The 17,324-nt window shown below is 56.6% G+C and overlaps 1 protein-coding gene across 2 annotated transcripts; it reads left to right on the forward strand.

Annotated features, from left to right (window-relative positions):
• Positions 1-125: 125 nt before the first annotated feature.
• On the forward strand, positions 126-16,945 carry TMEM43 (transmembrane protein 43). 2 transcript variants are annotated; one of them, XM_025448832.3, is made up of 12 exons: positions 126-348; positions 4,369-4,518; positions 5,418-5,552; positions 6,194-6,288; positions 7,056-7,105; positions 7,376-7,445; positions 8,208-8,278; positions 9,130-9,251; positions 9,530-9,604; positions 10,023-10,196; positions 12,671-12,788; positions 14,945-16,945. In XM_025448832.3, the coding sequence occupies exons 1-12, from the start codon at positions 337-339 to the stop codon at positions 15,145-15,147; spliced, it is 1,275 nt and encodes a 424-aa protein (XP_025304617.1). In that variant the 5' UTR covers positions 126-336; the 3' UTR covers positions 15,148-16,945. The 2 variants fall into 2 exon arrangements, with proteins under 2 accessions (XP_025304617.1, XP_025304623.1); XM_025448838.3 differs by having other exon boundaries at positions 127-348; positions 10,095-10,196.
• The last annotated feature ends 379 nt before the right edge of the window (positions 16,946-17,324 follow it).

Genomic DNA, 17,324 nt, shown 5'->3' on the forward strand with positions numbered 1-17,324 from the left:
ATCCGCGCGCGGCTCGGGGCGCTGAGGCAGTAGGAACTACATATCCCTTCATGACTTGCGGTGCGCAGGCGCATCAGTGAGGTCCGCGGCGCGTTGCAGCGTGGTGGCTACGGCGCCTGCCCCGGAACTACATATTCCAGGAGGCCTTGCGGCGCGCTGGAGCGGGAGGGCGGTGGCTCGCGGGCCGGTGACTGCTGCGCGTCCTCCCTGATTCTGGGGTTCACGCGAATTCTCGCAGCTCCGGAGCAGGCGGGAGGCCGCCGGGCTCTGCCCGCAGGCGGCCAGCCCCTCCCGTAGCCGAGCAGAGCGAGGGCGAGCGCCCGGCCGGGTCGCAGGATGGCCGCGAACGTGAGTGTCTCCCGGTCCGCCGGACCCCGCAGGCTTCCCCGCTCCTCGTAGCGGCCGCCGGGGTCCGGCTTGGCGGCCTGGCGCCCTCTGCGGGGCCTTGTCCGGCCGTCCGGGCCGCGCGTTTGCGGGGCGGGGGTCTCAGGAGACGCGGTGGGTGCGCGTCGGGGTCTGTGCCAGGGCCCCTCCCGCAGCCCCTGCGTCGCTCTGGGTTCCCGCCTGGGCCCTTGCGCTCCTCCTGCAGGGGCTGCGGGGGCCGGCGCGACCTCCGAGGAGCCAGGGAAGCCGGGACCGCCCGGGCGGGCCCCATCTGCGGACGGACGGACTGCGGTGTGCGGGCGGCGGTGGGATGCCGCGGGAGGGTGCGGGCGGGAGTGCGCGGAGGACCGGGAGCAGGCGGACCCGCGGCCCGGCCCTTGTGCCCTCGGTGTGTTTGGCTGGAGGGGCCCTGGCCGAAGGTGGTTCCCTGCAGAGGCCTCCTGCCGTGTCTCCCCGCAGCCAGCCTGCCTCGGGGACTTCGCGATGTACGCCCAGCATTCATTCAACAAACCGAGCAGCGCCTCCCACCAGGGTGCTGGGTGTGGGAAGGCTGGTGACTCACCACTCCCCTCCTCTGTGCAAGTGCTTCTGGAGCCAGCCCTGGTGCCCTGCCAGCCCCAGGACACTCCCTCCCTCCTGCTTTGCTGGAGTGGCCTAGCCACTGTCCCCTGGCCTGTTACACCCTCTTTCCAGCCTCTCTAATGTCCCCGAGGGTCCTCCCTGCCCTCCACGCCCCTGGAGAGGCAGGGTTTGTATCACCCACAGCCCTAGGACGCTCCACCTCAGCCAGAGTTGTCTGGGAGACCTAGAAGTCGTGAATGCTGCGCCTAGGAAAGCCTCAGGGGTGGCCCAAGACCCAGGGGCTGCCAGGGGAGAGGACAGTCAGGAGACCAGCCTGCCCCCAGAGGTAGACCCCTGTCTGCCCTCATACAATATTTTACAGATTGAGGATTTGCCCACTAGGCAGGCACTTGCCTGGGGTCTCACAGCCTGCGTGGCCAGCTACTGCATGGGAAGATGCTGAAGAGCGCGGGCTTTGGAGTCAGGCCGACCTGGGAGCAAATCCAGTTTCTTCCTCTGAGAAGCTGTGTGGCCTTAATCACTCTGGGCCGGTGTTTCTTCGTGGGACCTGTTAGTGTGAAGTTTAAGGGAGTCAGCCTGTGACTAGCACAGTGCCTGGTGCAGAGAGGGTGCTTACTTAATGCATGAAAAAAAAAAATCTAGGTTCACAGTCTGCCGCAGATGGCCCTGGTGAGCAGAGACTCTCTTGGGTGTACTGGCACCTGACCTTTGCCAAGGAATGTGTATGAATGTGGGTATCTTCTGCAGCCAAACCTTTGTTGAGTCATCCAGGCACGTTTACAGGAGCCACCAGGCCTGGTGAGGAAGAAAGATCTGAAGGTGGTGGGGTGGTGCAAGGAGGTGGCATGATTTCTTCATCGATGTAACAACAAAACTGCCCTGTGACAGAGGTTCTGTGAACCATCTCCATTTTATAAGTGAGCAAATAGGATCAGAAGGTTAGATAGCAAGTAATACAGGGTAATTTTCAGGGCCTGTGTGTAACCTCTGTTCCATCACTCATTGCTCTTGCTCAGGAGCCTAGAGTGCTCACTGAGGACATGCATATGTATTCAGCACATATCAAGGAGCCAACATCAAGATAAGGGGCTCAGAGGTGGCCTTGAAGGGGGAGAAGAGAGGCACTGGGAAATAGAGTGGGTAGTGAGCTGTGGGTGGAGGAAATCTCTATGATCCTCCATCCCAAGACCATCCATGTTTACTGGATTTTGTTTTGGAATGTGGGCTGAGTGTGTCATGTCAGTGCTCACCTTGCCTGAGCTGCACCCTCCTGTGCCTCTCTTTCTTCCCTTCAAGGTCTTCCATGAGCCGCTCTCCTTGATGTGGCTCCTAGATGTATGCTGAGGGGAGGCCCAGAGTTCTGGAAGTCATGCCCTCTGGCTTCCCAGTTGGGGGCTGCACTGCTAATAGCAGGATGGACTCCCTTTCCTGACACTCTCTGCTGCTGGCTCCCAGCATTCGGCTCTCCTTATAGCCCAAGAAGTGAGGAATGTGGCTTGGAGCACAGTGGTAGAAGAGTGGCCTCTGGTCTGTCCAGATATGAAACCTAATTCTCCCTCTTAGAGGCTGGGTGATCTGGGCTGGTGACTTAACTGATAAGCCTTGCTTTTCTCAGCTCTGAAATGGGATAGCGATAGCTTGCCAGTGACTGGCCTGTGATAGACTGGCGTGGTGCCTTCGTCATCATTATGATGGTGGATGGCCACCTACCTGCCTGCAGTGAACCGCTCTATTAACCTTTCCCAATGGAATTGGAAGTTAGACCATTTCTGAGTGTAATGAACATCTGGTCCCTGCGGGCCTGGGCTGGAGCATTGGGGGACAGTCAGAGATTATGGCATCAGCCTTATTTGGGCAGAGGCTGACCTGAATCTCTCCTCTGGTCCCCCGTGCCAGGCGCTTGGCTCACTCCAAGTGCGCATCTCAGAACCACTGTCCACCTTTGTGACTTCTGTCAGCTTACCCCCAGCCGTGGCACCAGTCTCGGGTGCCCGTTACAGAGAAAGCTGGGAGCATTCCCACCAGCTAGCACCTGTACATTCCATCTTGTGTCCTGGGCACTGAGCTGCCTGATAATTAAGTCCTTTGGTTCTCACCACAACCCTGTGTACTGGATTTTCATCCCATTTTACTGCTGAGGAGATGGAGGGCATAAGAGGGATAATTGCTCACCCAAAGTCTCATAGCCTGAATACAGACCCAGCACTCTGGCTCCAGGATCCCTTGACGATGATACTCAGTCAGCAGTGGACACACCTCAAACCATGCTTCTGTTATCAGCTGGATAAAACCTGACCCACTGACTCTGGAGATTGAGGCCTACCACAAACCCACCTGTGTCTGGTTGCCCTCCTCTCCCTCCACCCTGTGCCTCCCCAAACCCAGCCAGAGCTCTGCTCCCAGAACTACTTCCTGCTTCCTCACCATTGCTCAAACAGATCCCCCTCCGAGGGATGCTTTACGCCAGGGTCTGCCTCTGAGATCCCAATCAAACGCCCCCTCCTCTGGGGAGCCTGCTGAGATCCCCAGCTGGAAGGGGTCACCCATTTAGCCCTGGATCTGCTCCTCACCAAACACTCAGCATGGCCTAGTACCGTGCATGCCTGCAACTCACTGGCCCTGCAGCCTATCTTCCCTTCCCTCACTCCTAGAAGACCCAGCACGGCCCTTGGGAAGCTGAGCCACCGTGTGTTGAATTGAATGAATAACACATGCCTAGTTATGGCTTTGTACAACGGTTTGACAGTTTCATAAAAACACACCTCTTCCCTATGATTCAGCAATCTCACCCCTCTGTGGGTATTCCTTACCTAGTACCCAAGGAAATGAAAGCCCTCTGTCTTCACAGAAACTTCTCCAAAAACGTTCATAGAAGCATTGTTCATGATAGCTAAGAACTGGAAGTAACCAAAATACCCACCCACTGGTGAATGAGTTGACAAACGTGGTATACTCATAGGTGCAGCGCTACTCGGCCGCATACAGGAGTGAGCTACTGATACACACCACAGGGTAGATGACCCTCCTCAGAATCTGGACAGAAAGAGTTTGTGGTGTGTGATGGCCCCATTTGTTCCATAAGAGGTCACCTCATCTATAATGATACAAATTCAAATCGTTGTTAACACTAGGGAGTGGGAGAGGAGAGTATTGGCAGGAAAGAGGCACAAAGTAACTTTCTGGGATGATAGGAACAATCCCTATCTTGATCTGGATGCTGGTCAAATGGAGTAAGCATTTGTCAAAGCCTATCAAACCAGATGCTTAATATCTGCATTTTTACTGTATGTAATCGAAACTCGAACCATATGAACAAATAGCAAAATAACAAAATTCAGTTTATTTTTTAAAAAACTAATTTTCATTTTGATTTTTTTTTTTTTGTAATATTCTTTTTCTCAGTATTCCAGTACGAGTAACAGGAGAGAACATGTCAAAACTACGACCAAGCCCCAGCCAGGCTTCTTGGAGCGGCTCAGCGAGACCTCGGGTGGGATGTTTGTGGGGCTCATGACCTTCCTGCTCTCCTTCTACCTAATTTTCACCAATGAGGTAAAATGTCTAGAGTCCCTCTGTGCAGAGTGAGGGTCCCTGGAGGATAGTCTTCCTAGCAAAGGGTGTGAATCCAGAGGTTGGATGTGGCCTAGATTTTACAACAGGTGGGATGGAGGGGGACAGTGATGGTGCTGAATTAATCAGAATCTTTCTCGTGTGACTTATCTCATAACTGACTTAAGTAGGAAGATGAATGGATCAGTTCACAGGCCTGAAATCCTAAGGTAGGACTAGCTTCGGGCATGGCTGGATCCAGGTGCTCATGTTGGGTCACTAGGAATCTCCATTTTTCCATCATTTGCCTCTGCTTCTCTGTTGTGGGCTTTTCTTTGACAGGCTCTTCCTTTGTGGTGGTAAAGGTGGCTCAGCAACTCCAGGGTCACATGTAACCAGCTTAGCAGCCCCATCTCTTTCAAAATCAGTATAGCAAAAGTTGCAGAGAGAGGTCTCCGTGTCCTGGCTTGTCTCAGTTCTCTCTCTGAACTAATATTTGTGGACAGTCGACCCCTGTTTGATTGGCTCGGCCTAAGTCACATGATACAATCCCCCCCCCCCCTTAAACCACAAGAACTGAGAAGAAGGCAGGCAAGAGGGTGGGGGAAGACAGGGAGGGAGCACACAGCAGACAAAAGCACCAGCTGCTCCCAGCATGGGGTAGTGCTGAGAATTAGAGGGTGTGGGGTGGGTGGGGCAGCAGGAAGAGAGCTGCCTGGAAAAGCAGGAGCTTTGGCTCTAGTTCCAACCATGCCATTTGCTAGGCCTCAGTTTTCCAACTGTAAAATGGGGAGATAAGTCCTCATGCTTCCTGAGGCCCTCTCCTGCCAAGATACATTGCAGTGAGCACAACTGTGCTGAACCACACCTGAGTTGAAATCCTCACTCCCTTTTGCTCCCAGGGCCGTGCACTGAAGACAGCAACTTCCCTGGCCGAGGGGCTGTCGCTTGTTGTGTCCCCCGACAGCATCCACAGTGTGGCCCCGGAGAATGAGGGGAGGCTAGTGCACATCATCGGGGCCCTGCGGACGTCCAAGGTAGGTGTGGTGAAGGTTGTGGGCCCCACCGGACGCTCAGGGTACGTTGCTAGATGTTGTCTGGTTGAGGATTTTTGAGCGCCCGGGCCTGGCGAGGGACACATGGGTGTGACTCCCGGCTGCACCACTCAGCAGCCACGTGGACCGATTGCTCCCGCATCTCAGCACCTTCATAAAATACAGAGGATAACTGTAACAACTCGGGGGTGGGGACAGCTTTGAAGAGTCCATGGGATTAGATAGCTAATCTCCTTGCACGGTCCTGGGCACAGGGCAGGGGCCTTACAAGTGGGTGCTTCAGCGATGATGATAAGCCTGTGTGGCTGGTGTACGGCTGAAAGGTACTCTGGTTATCGGACCTCCTGTTTGAGCTCTAAATACACTGTCATTGGCACCATGCCATTGGGCCGTGCAGCCCGAGCAGGACCGGGAGGCTCATGGTCCCGGGCATTGGGTGTCAAGGACTTAGGACAGGCAGCCTTACCTGATCTTCCTGCCCAAAGCAGCCATGGAGGCCTTCATTCTCTCCTTGTCCGCCGTAACCTCTTTCCCATCTAGTCCCACTTTTCTCTGGCATCTTGGGCTCACGTGAGTCTTGTCCTGTATTTTATTTTTTTTTCTCTGTTTGATTCTCTCCGAAGCTCTTGTCTGATCCAAACTATGGGGTCCACCTCCCGGCTGTGAAGCTGCGGCGGCACGTAGAGATGTACCAGTGGGTAGAAACAGAGGAGTCCAGGTGAGGCCCCGAGGAGTGAACAGTCCATCAGGGATAAAGAAAGTGCAGGTGGCAGGATACGTTGCAGGTGGCTTTTTATTTTGACACTTCCAAAGTTTAAAGTATGAAATCTTCCACTCAGAGAAATGTCAAATTATCCCAAAGTTCTTAGTCAATGATCTTTTGTGTGGAGGTGGCAGGAATCTAATGCAAGTGGCTCAAAGAAGGGAGGATGCTGCTTGTGGTAGAAAGTCACCCAGGGATGGGCAGGCTCGAGACATGCCTGGATCCAGGCTGCAAACGGTGCTTTCCTCTGTGTGGGCTCTATGGTCTCTCCCATGCCAGAGCAGAGGTGGCCCCGGGTTCCATCCTGTCTGTTCCAACACAAGCTGTCATTAGGCGAGGGTCGCTTAGAGCTGAGCGGCCTGGACTGTGAGTAAGGGATAGGGGGGTGGCTCAGGGAACCAGGGCATCTGGAGGGGGGCTCCAGGGAACTGTGCTAGAGCACAGGGTGAAGCCAGGTTTCTGAGCCCAGAGGGTGGCCAAGTGGAGGCACATTTTAGCTCAGGATGAGAAAGTTCTTTTCTCCAGCATGGGCCTCCAAAGGACGGAGCTGGCTGTGTGGCTGGGAGTGAGTACCTGGTCTCTGGGCTGCTGTAGACAAGGTCAGCTCCATTTGGGGATTTTGACCTGGCAGCCCCGTGTTGCTTCCAGCTGGAGATACTCAGAGACAGGAATGCCTCAGGGGTGATAGGCTGACTCTGGGGCTGCCTATGCTTTCCCTGCAGGGAGTACACGGAAGATGGGCAGGTGAAGACAGAGACAAGGTATTCCTACAGTGAGTACCACCCCCACCCCCCTGCACACACGTGGTCTCTGCCCTTAGCCAAGGCTGACAGCAGTAGGGAAGGCATAGAACCAGGCATTGGGAGCCCTGGGTGCCCATCATGGGAGTCCTGCTCTTCCATCTGTCCAGTGAGGCTCTAGGAGCCACCCCTTCTGCCCTGGAGTGGCCACGGGCTTAGATAAAAGGACACAGAGCCAGTGGTCCTCAGACATATGGCCACTCTTACTATGGTTTCCGAGTTATTCCCTCTCCCTGTCACAGACACTGAATGGAGGTCAGAAATCGTCAACAGCAGAAACTTCGACCGAGAGATCGGCCACAAGAACCCCAGGTGAGAGCTGGGTGCCCAGGCCTGAGCATAGTCTTGCCTGCCAGTGGCAGGCCCCTAGCCCCAGCTTCCCCATCTGAGTGATGGCGTGGAGCTGCTTCTGCCTCATGAGTTGATGATAGTCGGGGACATGGTTCTGAGGCCGGCTCCTGTGGCACATGGAGGCAAGAGCTGACTTCCTGAGACCACACAGGCTCCCCTCAAGTCGTGAATGTGAGGCCTGGACTGAGTGCCTGAAGGAACTTGCACATCCAGTGCCAGGGAAGCATTCTGTTACCGGCTGTGGGGGTGGGAAGACAATCAGAAGGACTTTCAGGAGGCCATGAATTTGATGTAGGCCTTTGTAGGATGTTGGCAGAGGGCAGCTAGCTCAGAGACATGGGGGTGGTGAGATGGGCTTAGTGGTGGAGCCATGGGAGGGGCTTTGAGTCTGCACCGTGGCTGGCACGGGAGCTCCCTGTGGCTGGGGAGGGCCTGGGAGGGTCTGAAGTCCATCTGACAACGGGTGGCTGGGGAGGGGAAGGCCGGTAGGGGCCCTAGGTGAGAAGTTATGAAGCTCTGGGAGACAGGAAGAGGGTGCTCCACCCAGGCGAGGGGGACAGGAGTCTCCAGGGGCAGGTCTGGTAAACACAAGATGTCCCCAGTGCCTGGGCTGGTCTGGACTGGCAGGAGCGCCTGGGTGGGAACCCTGCCTGGTACAACCCAGAGACCCAGAGGGCTCCTGGCCAGTACCCTGCTCTGCCAATAGCTCTTTCTGCCCCACAGCGCAATGGCGGTGGAGTCCTTCACGGCAACAGCCCCCTTCGTGCAGATTGGCAGGTTCTTCCTCTCAGCAGGTGAGTCTCTGGCCCCTTCAGATGACCCAGCAGCACCCAGAGGCCGTGTGCTTCTACTTGGCCGCCTCGCAGGAGCTGGGGTCCCCGCTGCCCCGGGTGTGGGATCGGCCTGCGCTTTCCCGGCATCATACATTGGGCTGGGGGCCAGAGGGAAGGCAGGTAGGTCCCGGGGAGGTGGGAGACTTGTGTAGAGCAGCCCCATCCCAGCCAGGTTCCCCTGAACACGGTTTCTTCCAAGTACTGCTGGTGCCTGGTCTGACCAGACAGAGCTGAGGGCCTTCCTAAGCGGTCCCAGAGCCAGCCGTAGAGACAAGGCTGCCCCCCACGGGCTCCACCTCTGAGCCCCACCCAGCGTGCAGCAGTTCACTGCAGGCCCCTCCGAGTGACTCCAGACAGAGGCTTTCCAGGGACAAGGCAACACTGCCGGCCACAGTGACTCCTGGGGTGGGAGAGAAGCACAGGCCCCAAATAGCCAGGGTAGGGAGGAGGGGTGGAGGCCCAGCACAGTCAGGGCAAGGGAGGAGAGGCCGGGCCCTAGGGCCTGGCTCGTGTGGCTGCCGTGCTGCTGGCTGCTGTGCCTGGCAGCCCTGGCCTCAAGTGTCATGCAAGCAGCAGGGGAGCCAGGCTCAGGCAGGGGCTCAGGCTGTTCTCAAAGCCGCAGCCACTCTTGCTGCCCCGAGAGACAGCCAGGGAGGCTTCCTAGAGGAAATGGAGACTGAAGGGGGCAGCAGTAGGGAAGGAGGGATTGGAGATCCCGGCGCTCCCCTTGGGAAGGAGGTCAGGCTGTGGGGTGTGCAGGTGGTAGGGAGGTTGTTTGCACACCAGTGTTGTAACCGCTGCACACTCCTCAGGCCTCATCGACAAAGTAGACAACTTCAAACCGCTGAGCCTGGCCAAGCTGGACGACCCGCACGTGGACATCATTCGCAGGGGAGACTATTTCTACCACAGCGAAAACCCCAAGTACCCAGAGGTACACAGGGCTTTGGGCTGTTCACGTAGCAGAGATCAGGGCCTTGGAGTGCCCCTCCCCCCGTCTTCCCGCCCCACAACATAGAGGAGGCACATTCCTGTTTGGGACTCGGATTCGGTTCAGTTTAATCCACCTGGCCAAATGAAATTGGAGGGGGCACCTGGGCCATGGTATGGAAGCGGGAGAGCAGTGTGAGCCTTGGGGTTTGGCGGTGCTGGGGACATGGGCCCAGGCTGGCTGCCCCGGGCCTCACTCAGCCCCCCGCTCTTCACTCCCAGGTCGGAGACGTGCGTGTGTCCTTTTCCTATGCGGGGCTGAGCGGCGACGACCCGGACCTGGGCCCGGCTCACGTGGTAACCGGCTTCCCCTGCGCGGACCCAGGCAGAGCCACCTCACCTCCCGCTGTGCACGGGGCCCTGAGCGCATGGGACCCTTCCTGTGTGCGTGCACTCCCGTGGGCACACGGCGGGCGTGCCTTGAGCGGCCTCAGCCCTGTGTGCACCACAGCTATCCATGGACACCCGTGGGCCCCAGGATAAGGGGCCTTTCTCCTGCTGCTTTAGAGGGCCCTCCTGGGAGAGTTCCTCCAATTGCACACTCCTTTTCTCCCCCCAGCCCCCAGGCTTTGCTCTGTAAATACTTGGTCTCCAGTCTGTGACCCTGTCACGTGTCACATGCAGTTTCACCCCTGGCCCCGGCCCTGACACAGGCTTCTGCGCCAGGTCCTCCCTGGAGTTGTGAGTGGGCTGGATCTCCTCACTCTCCTTGCAGGCACATGGTGCGAGGGCTGCCGGGGCCTGGCCGCCTAATCCCCTCAGCTCTAACCCTGAGGTCTCTGACCAGGTCACTGTGATTGCCCGGCAGCGGGGTGACCAGCTGGTCCCCTACTCCACCAAGTCGGGGGACACCTTGCTTCTCCTGCACCACGGGGACTTCTCGGCAGAGGTGAGCTGCTGCTGCCCATCTGTGTGTTGGAGGGGCAGGCGTCTCCCCCTTCCCTCGCCCCTCCCGTGGTTATTCAGCAAGCGCCCCCACTGGGGGCACAGCCAGCACACTGAGCAGGGGAGAAGGTGGCAGGAGTATGTCTCCTCGTGTGTGCAGCAGACCATGCATGGCATGGAGGACAGAAGGGGGGACACAGCGGACCCCTCCTTCTCCAGCCTCCCGTCTCCTGGGGGGAGGGGACTTGCCAGGAGAACCGAGGAGTGAAGATGCCTTGCACTGAGTGTTGTGAAACGGAGGCGGGAGATGGACTCTGGGGAAGCCTCTCCCAGTGACAGTTTTGCTGGGTTACAAGTGACGAGAAAGGGGTCAGAGCCAGTAGCATTGGGGTCAGGCAGGAACAGGAGCAGCAGCTGCCACCCAGAGAGGACATGGGCCTGGTAGGCCCCCGTGACAGGTGGGGGCCTCTTTCCGAGCATTGGGGACCGTGCAGGGATCAGAGCAGCTGATCCTGGCACTGGAAGGAGGGCTGGCACTGTTCCCCATCTGTAAACACCTTCTTTGTGCAGATGGTGACTAGTTCAGTTGCAGCCCTTAAAAGTTAGCCTCTCGTTTCTAGGCAAAACCCGTGTCTTTAAGTTCCACATTGTTGACCGCACAGCACAGCGGTCAGCAGTGGGAAGTTCGGTTCCTGCCTGGAGGGCTGCGGGACTCTTCAACCCATAAAGTGGGCAGGGTTGGGGTGGGGGGGCCTCCTGACCCTGGTGTTAGGCGCTCAGCTGCCATCCTTCCCACCCCAGCCCCAGCCCCAGCGGGGGATGGGGCTCACCTTCCCCCTTATCCAGCCAGGACCAGGGTGTGGCAGGCAGCTCGCAGCCTCAGGGCGGGGTTGCCACCTCCCAGTTGGGTGAGCGTGAGTCATCCTTTCCACCGGTGACTCTCTGGGAGTTGCTAAAATTAGGAGGCTCCGTTCAGGCCTCCTCTCCCTCCTGCAGCTCTGGCCCCTCCCCACACTTACCTCCTGCAGGTGGAGGCCCAGGTCTCAGAGCTGTTCCCCCAGAGAGGCGTGCTCCCAGGAGGGAAGGCTCAGACTGTGCTGACCACCCAGGGCCTCCGGTGCAGGGTCTGGCATCTCTGCCAAACAGGGAGAGAAGGCCCTGAGCTAAGGAGGTGGTGAGGGCCCTGCAAGTCAGGACGCCCAGATTCCAGTCCCAGAGGCAGGAGGGTTCACTGTGGACAAGCGTGGACACTGGGGTGGCCCCAACTCAAGCCCCGCGCTGCCTTCCTCTGGCTATAGGGCCTTGAGCCAGCTGTTTATCCTTTTGGATGAGAAGAATTATGATTACCTGATTTGGTTGTTGTCAAGATTATTTGTTCATTTATTCAGAGTCTCAGTGTCCTTACCTGTAAACTGGAGGTAAGCGTGTTGACCTTGTGAAGTTAGTTTGAGAATTAAGAAAGGCAGTACTTGTAAAGCACTGAGGACAGCAACTGATAGATGGCAGGCAGTAAGTGGTGGTATTGTTATTGTCCTAGGAAATGACAGGGGGACTCTAAAGAAATGGCATTAAGGCTGACACGAGAAGAATGCCAGTGGGCAAACTTGACTGTGGGTAAACTTGTTCCAGGTGGAGCAAGCACATGTGCAAAGGCCCCGGGGCAGGAGGACACTTGACCTGGTCCCCAGACAGGCAGCAGGGCCTAGGGGGTGGTAGAAGCAGGGAGGCCAGTAGGGAGGAGGCTCCTGCAGTGGTCCTGCTGGGAGAGGGTGACAGTGTGAGAGATCTGAGGAAACATGGACACAGCATTCGCAGGACTTCTGGGACCAGATGGGAGGTGGGCCCTGCGGGGGGGAGCGAGCCAAGTGTGACACCCCTGTTTTGGCTTGTGCAGGTGGTAAGTGGCTGTGGCGTTCACTGAGATGGACATGACAGAGGGGAAAGGTTGGGAGGGAGGCTGCAGGGTCCTGTCAGATGGCACATGGGCAGCAGAATGCCCAGGGCTGCAGCTGGAAACCAGGGGCCCTGGCAGGGAAGCACCAGGGAAGTGGATGGGGCTTGCAGGGAGGGCGGAGAGCAGCCAGAGGGGGGCGCAGCCGTGGGCCCTGAGAAGTGGGGTGGGTGGGGGTAGTGGGGAAGCAGAGAGCGAGGGAAGGGTGTCAGGGGTGAAGCAGCACACGGGACGCCCTTGTCCCCCAGGAGGGAGGAGGGCCCAGTTCATCCCAGATGAGGCAGTGGGCTAAGGACTCCGTGCCTGCCCCAGAGGCCCCTTCTGCCCCGGCCTGTGCTGTGCGCGACCGGCAGACACTTAGGCCCAGGCAGGGGATGTGCCCTCCCCTCCCCTGGTCTGCTCAGAAACAGCCAGCGGCTCCTGAGTTGTCGTGGAATAGATCCCTCGGCACCTGCCCTGCCAATGGGGAGGCCGGTGGCCCCTCAGAGACACAAGACCTGACACCCCTCCCTCACCTCATCCCACAGGAGGTGTTTCATAGAGAACGAAAGAGCAACTCCCTGAAGACATGGGGCCTGCGGGCGGCTGGCTGGCTGGCCATGTTTATGGGCCTCAACCTCATGACCCGGATCGTCTATACCCTGGGTAGGTGTGCAGACAGGTGGGGGGACCTCGCTCACCCTCATGCAGCCCGTGTGCCACCTCTGTGCCTCTCACCACCAGTGGGCCTTCCGGCTGCAGTGCTCCTCAGGGCGGAAACCGGGCATTTGGCCGGGGCTGTGTCCCACCCGCAACACTGAGATGAACAGGCTGAGGAAGGCAGACGGGGCTTCCAGGGAGGGGGATCAGCTCCTGGGGGGCTGGCGTAGCCGCTGTGATCTGTCCCCAGCCCACCTGCTCATTCCTTTAGCCCTTCATTCCACAAGTGAGCGGGCGAGGAGACAAGCCAGGCTTTGCAGCGAGCCAGACCTGAAGTCTGCACGTCAGAGCTCTGGATACTTGGGCCGTTCCCTTTCCTGCCTCAGCTTCAGTTACCTCACCCTCATGGGAGGAGTTTTGTGAATGTTTGGCAACTAGGACCCCCCCACCCCCCCCCAAAAAAAAACAACCCATAACGCTTCCCTCCTCACCTCAAGACCTGGGCTAGATTTGGGGCAGCCAGCACGTTGGAGCACACGGCAGAGTGCTGGGCTTGCTCATGGGGCCAGACTCAGTTGCTAGGTCCCCACGTGGCAGAAGGCTGAGGCCCCAGGTGACCGAGTCTGAGCCCACGCTGTGGAGCTGGGAGATGGTGTTCCTCAGGGGACTTGCGGCAAACCTTACCCCAGTGTGTTCCTACCCAGATGATCCCATCCAGCCCACACTGGGCCCCGGCAGGAACCTCTCCCCCAGTTACCCTCTCTAGCTGGCAAGAGGCCTGGCTACAGTCCCTCCCAGGCTAGGAGGGGAAAGGACACTGTCCCCCCTACCACCACAGCTGGCATCTTGCACACCATTTGGGAGAGATCAGAATCCAATCAGAATCCCCCAACTTCCCTTTGCACTGAGCCCCTCACGGTTGTGTGACCCCAGGCAGGCCATTTCCCCACTCGGAGCCTCCTTCCCCCACCGTCAGAGGACCCTGTGATTCTCCCCTCATCTGGAATGCTGATGCTCCAGACACAGGGCAGAGGTTAGGGCCTGGAGGGGCTAGAAGTGCAGGTGGAGGGCCTGGGGGAAGCTACAGAGCAGAAGCATTCCTTTGCTCTTGTTTGGTCCCTACGGACTTAGTGAGCACCTGTTGTGTGCACCACACCGCTGGAGGCCCTAGGGTGAGCAGTGAGCAGGACAGACAAGGTTCCTGTCCTCTCAAGGCTCAGAACCATAGCTAAGAGCTCAGGCTCTGGGCTCAGTCTTGGGTTTAGATCCTGGCTCTGGCACCTTCTAGCTGTAGGACACTGGACAAGTTGAACTCCCTGGGCCTCAGTGACCTTGTTGGTAAAATGAGGGTAAGAACTGTACCCGCGTCCCTGGGCAGGCAGGAGGATTTGGGGAGATGATCCACAGAGTTGAACAGACCAAGATGAGCCAAGGGGTGGCCTGCAGGGTCCTGGAGTCATGGCAGGGCAGCAGGCCTTGCTCTGCACACCCAGTGGCAATAGACCCCCAGGGCCTCCTGGAACCAAGTGAAGATTCCCCCCACAGACAGACGTCAGCTTCAGAATGCCAACCTGGAGGGGTCGACAGGCCAAGGACAGCTTAAGTCCAGGTGGACTAGCTGTATCCCAGACTTTCCCATGTTGTGCCAGCGGCCAGGGAGATCCTTGACCGGGAAGGGGGGGGCGGGCAGCTTAGGCTAATTTGTTTCCCTCAGTCCTGCACAGAGCTGGGCACAGAGATAATTGGTAATGACTTGAATTAGAATTAACAGACTCCTCCAGGAATGGCTGAGGCACCCAAATAGGCACCTGTAGAAGGTTCTGTGCAGTCCCCTTTGTGAGTGTGCAGCAAATAGAATCTGCCACCATCACGGGCACATGTCTTCTCTTGGCCTCAGACTGACAGCCACATTCATAGTTGAGAGGTTACAGGCATTTCCTCCTGCCTGCTCCCCTGGAGCGGTGCGTGGGTTGAGGTGTGCACCCCTCCTCGGGACCTGCCAGCTCTCACAGGAGGTTGTCTGCCTCCCACCACCACCCCTGTCCTGTCCTCACTGGGCATCAGGGACCCTTCCCCATCTGTAGACAGGAAGGATCCGCTCACCTCCTATGACACACAGCATGGTGGCCTCGGAAACCTCATGGCCTTTCTCTTCCTCACAGTGGACTGGTTCCCCATCTTCCGAGACCTGGTTGACATCGGCCTGAAAGCCTTTGCCTTCTGCGTGGCCACCTCACTGACCTTGCTGACCGTGGCTGCTGGCTGGCTCTTCTACCGGCCCCTGTGCGCCCTCTTCATCAGCTGCCTGGCCCTGGTGCCCATCATCATTGCTCGGACACGGGTGCCAGCCAAAAAGCTGGAGTGAAACAGGCCCTGGCCCCCGCCCAATACCCACATGGTCCTCAGGATCCAGCTCCCCCAGCCTCAGCCTCCCCTGCCCCTCACCCAACCATGAGTCCACGACGGTGCTGCTCTGCTCCTCAAGGGGTCAGACTTGGCAGTGTGCATGGACGTCAGGTTTGGTGTTCAGCAGTTCACGTCTTCTTGCCCGTGGGCAACTCTGGTGAGCAGAAGGCGTTCTCCTTGCTTCCTCCTCTCTTGGGACTGTGCGTGGCCAGCTCACGTCTGCTTAGCTGATGTCTGTAGACAGTGAGGTGGTGACACTACACAGACCTGCTGCCTTAGCACTCACTGCCCCTCATCCTTGGAGATAGGCACCAGGGCTCCAGCACGGCCACCTCCTGCTCCATGGTCCCGCAGGGCCAGCCTCATCAGGCACCTCCAAGCCGTGCTGGAGTGCCCGTCACACTGGCCTGCACCCCCTAACCAGGGTGCCACACACCCAGCCTGGGCATAGAACCTGCCTTGGTACTTAGAAACACCACTTGTGTCATGGCGAGGAAAATTGGACGTCTGTTGGGCTTTACATGTTATCTTATGGTTTGGCCAGAAACGTCAAGGGTAGTATTTCCAAAGGTCCTGTTTGTTGTTTTCCTTTGTTACATACTTCCATGTATGTAACATATTCTCCTACCTGAAGAGGGATTATTGCAAATCAGATTTAAAGAAACAAAACACTGCTTGAATGATGAGCAGCTCAGACTGTTACAGAAAAACTTTTAATCCATCTGTTGAAGTCGATTTAGGCTCGGGAGGGTGTTAAACAGGAGTGTGACTCAGTGGTTTCACTTGGGGCCGTCTACTTGGGGCCAGTGGGAAGCTTGAGGATACTTTTGAAGCCAGTGTCAGCCAAGGGATTACACTCAGGGAGGAAATGGGAGTTTGTATGAGGTGGAGGAGGCATTTGCTTTCATCCTCTGGCATCAGAAACTATTGATTTACTTGAAGATGAATTTTTTAGTCAGCCATTAAAGGAAAAGGCTGGAAGCTTTCTGATCCTAAGTGGGCTCCCTCGTAGTGACCCCCACCAACCCAAATCAGGAGTCGGGGGCCTGAGGCTTGTGTAGCTCTCAGGCCTCATTCCTTTCATGGTGGGTGTGGGGCGGGGGGGGGGGCTGGCTGGTGCCTGCCTCTGAGTGGCTTCTGTCACATCCTGCATCCACAGCTTCACTCCTACATACCATCTACCCACACTTCACTCCGTTCCTCTCACACTCGATGAAAGATCAAGTATGTTGTCACCTTGATGGTTTCAAAGATCCTTCGTATACCCTTTATCTTGTTCCTTGGACTTGTTCTGCCTGGCTGGGAGTGGTGGCTTTAGCAAATTAGTTGGTGGTTGAGTAAGTGATTGGAACTCCTCAAACAAGCAGCCTCACAATCTGTTAGCCTGGGAGGTCTGTGATGTGACTGGAGATTCTTTATGCTGAAAACAGCCAGTCCCAGAGATGACTTGTCTGGATTTAAGAACTGAAATAGTATTCACTACTGCTTATTGCACAGCAGTTGTCACTGAATCGCTCCACTCTTAAAGGATGCTTCTGGAAAACAGTACAACTAGGTAGTAGCTAAATACAAAATCTATGGGATTTGGTCTGTGTCTTTTTCTAGTACAGATTTTAAGTTACTACGAATTTCAGTAGTGTTCTTCAAGAGCAAAATAATGTTAAGAAATATTTGAAATCTTTGGGAAATCATGAAATTTGTATTATCTTTGTATTTTTTATAAAAATTCAAAATAAATTTCAAAATAGCTTTTATAAGACCTTGTCGTTACTTTTTTTGAAATTTTCTCTTAAATAATTCAGCCATAGAACTAATTTAAGAACTGGGTGAACTTTTAGAACTCCGTTCTAAGTAGGTTTCAATTTTTCTTAAATGGGCAACTTGGTATTTTTAGCACTTAGGAGCCTTGCCTACCAAAGCCCTTTGTTTTGGATTGATTTAAAGGACTCAGACCTCCACCAGCTTCAGAACACATCAGAAGAGGTGGCTGGAGCCAGAGTGACACTGTCTAATGGGCTCCCCCAAGGCTTTCTGTGGCACAGACCTGAGCTCCAGCCCCAGGCCTGCTATGGCCTGGCGGTGCGATGGTGGCGAGCCTATCATCTCTTGGTCTCAGCTTCTCATCTAGAAAATGGC

Source organism: Canis lupus, chromosome 20 (genome assembly GCF_003254725.2).
Source record: "Canis lupus dingo isolate Sandy chromosome 20, ASM325472v2, whole genome shotgun sequence".
Lineage (NCBI taxonomy): Eukaryota > Metazoa > Chordata > Mammalia > Carnivora > Canidae > Canis > Canis lupus.

Bases quoted from the DNA above. Each gene is read 5' to 3' on its own strand.
- TMEM43 (XM_025448832.3), top strand. The intron at 4,519-5,417 runs GTAAAATGTCTA...TTTTGCTCCCAG, and splicing joins ACCTAATTTTCACCAATGAG to GGCCGTGCACTGAAGACAGC. The intron at 9,252-9,529 runs GTACACAGGGCT...CTTCACTCCCAG, and splicing joins AAAACCCCAAGTACCCAGAG to GTCGGAGACGTGCGTGTGTC.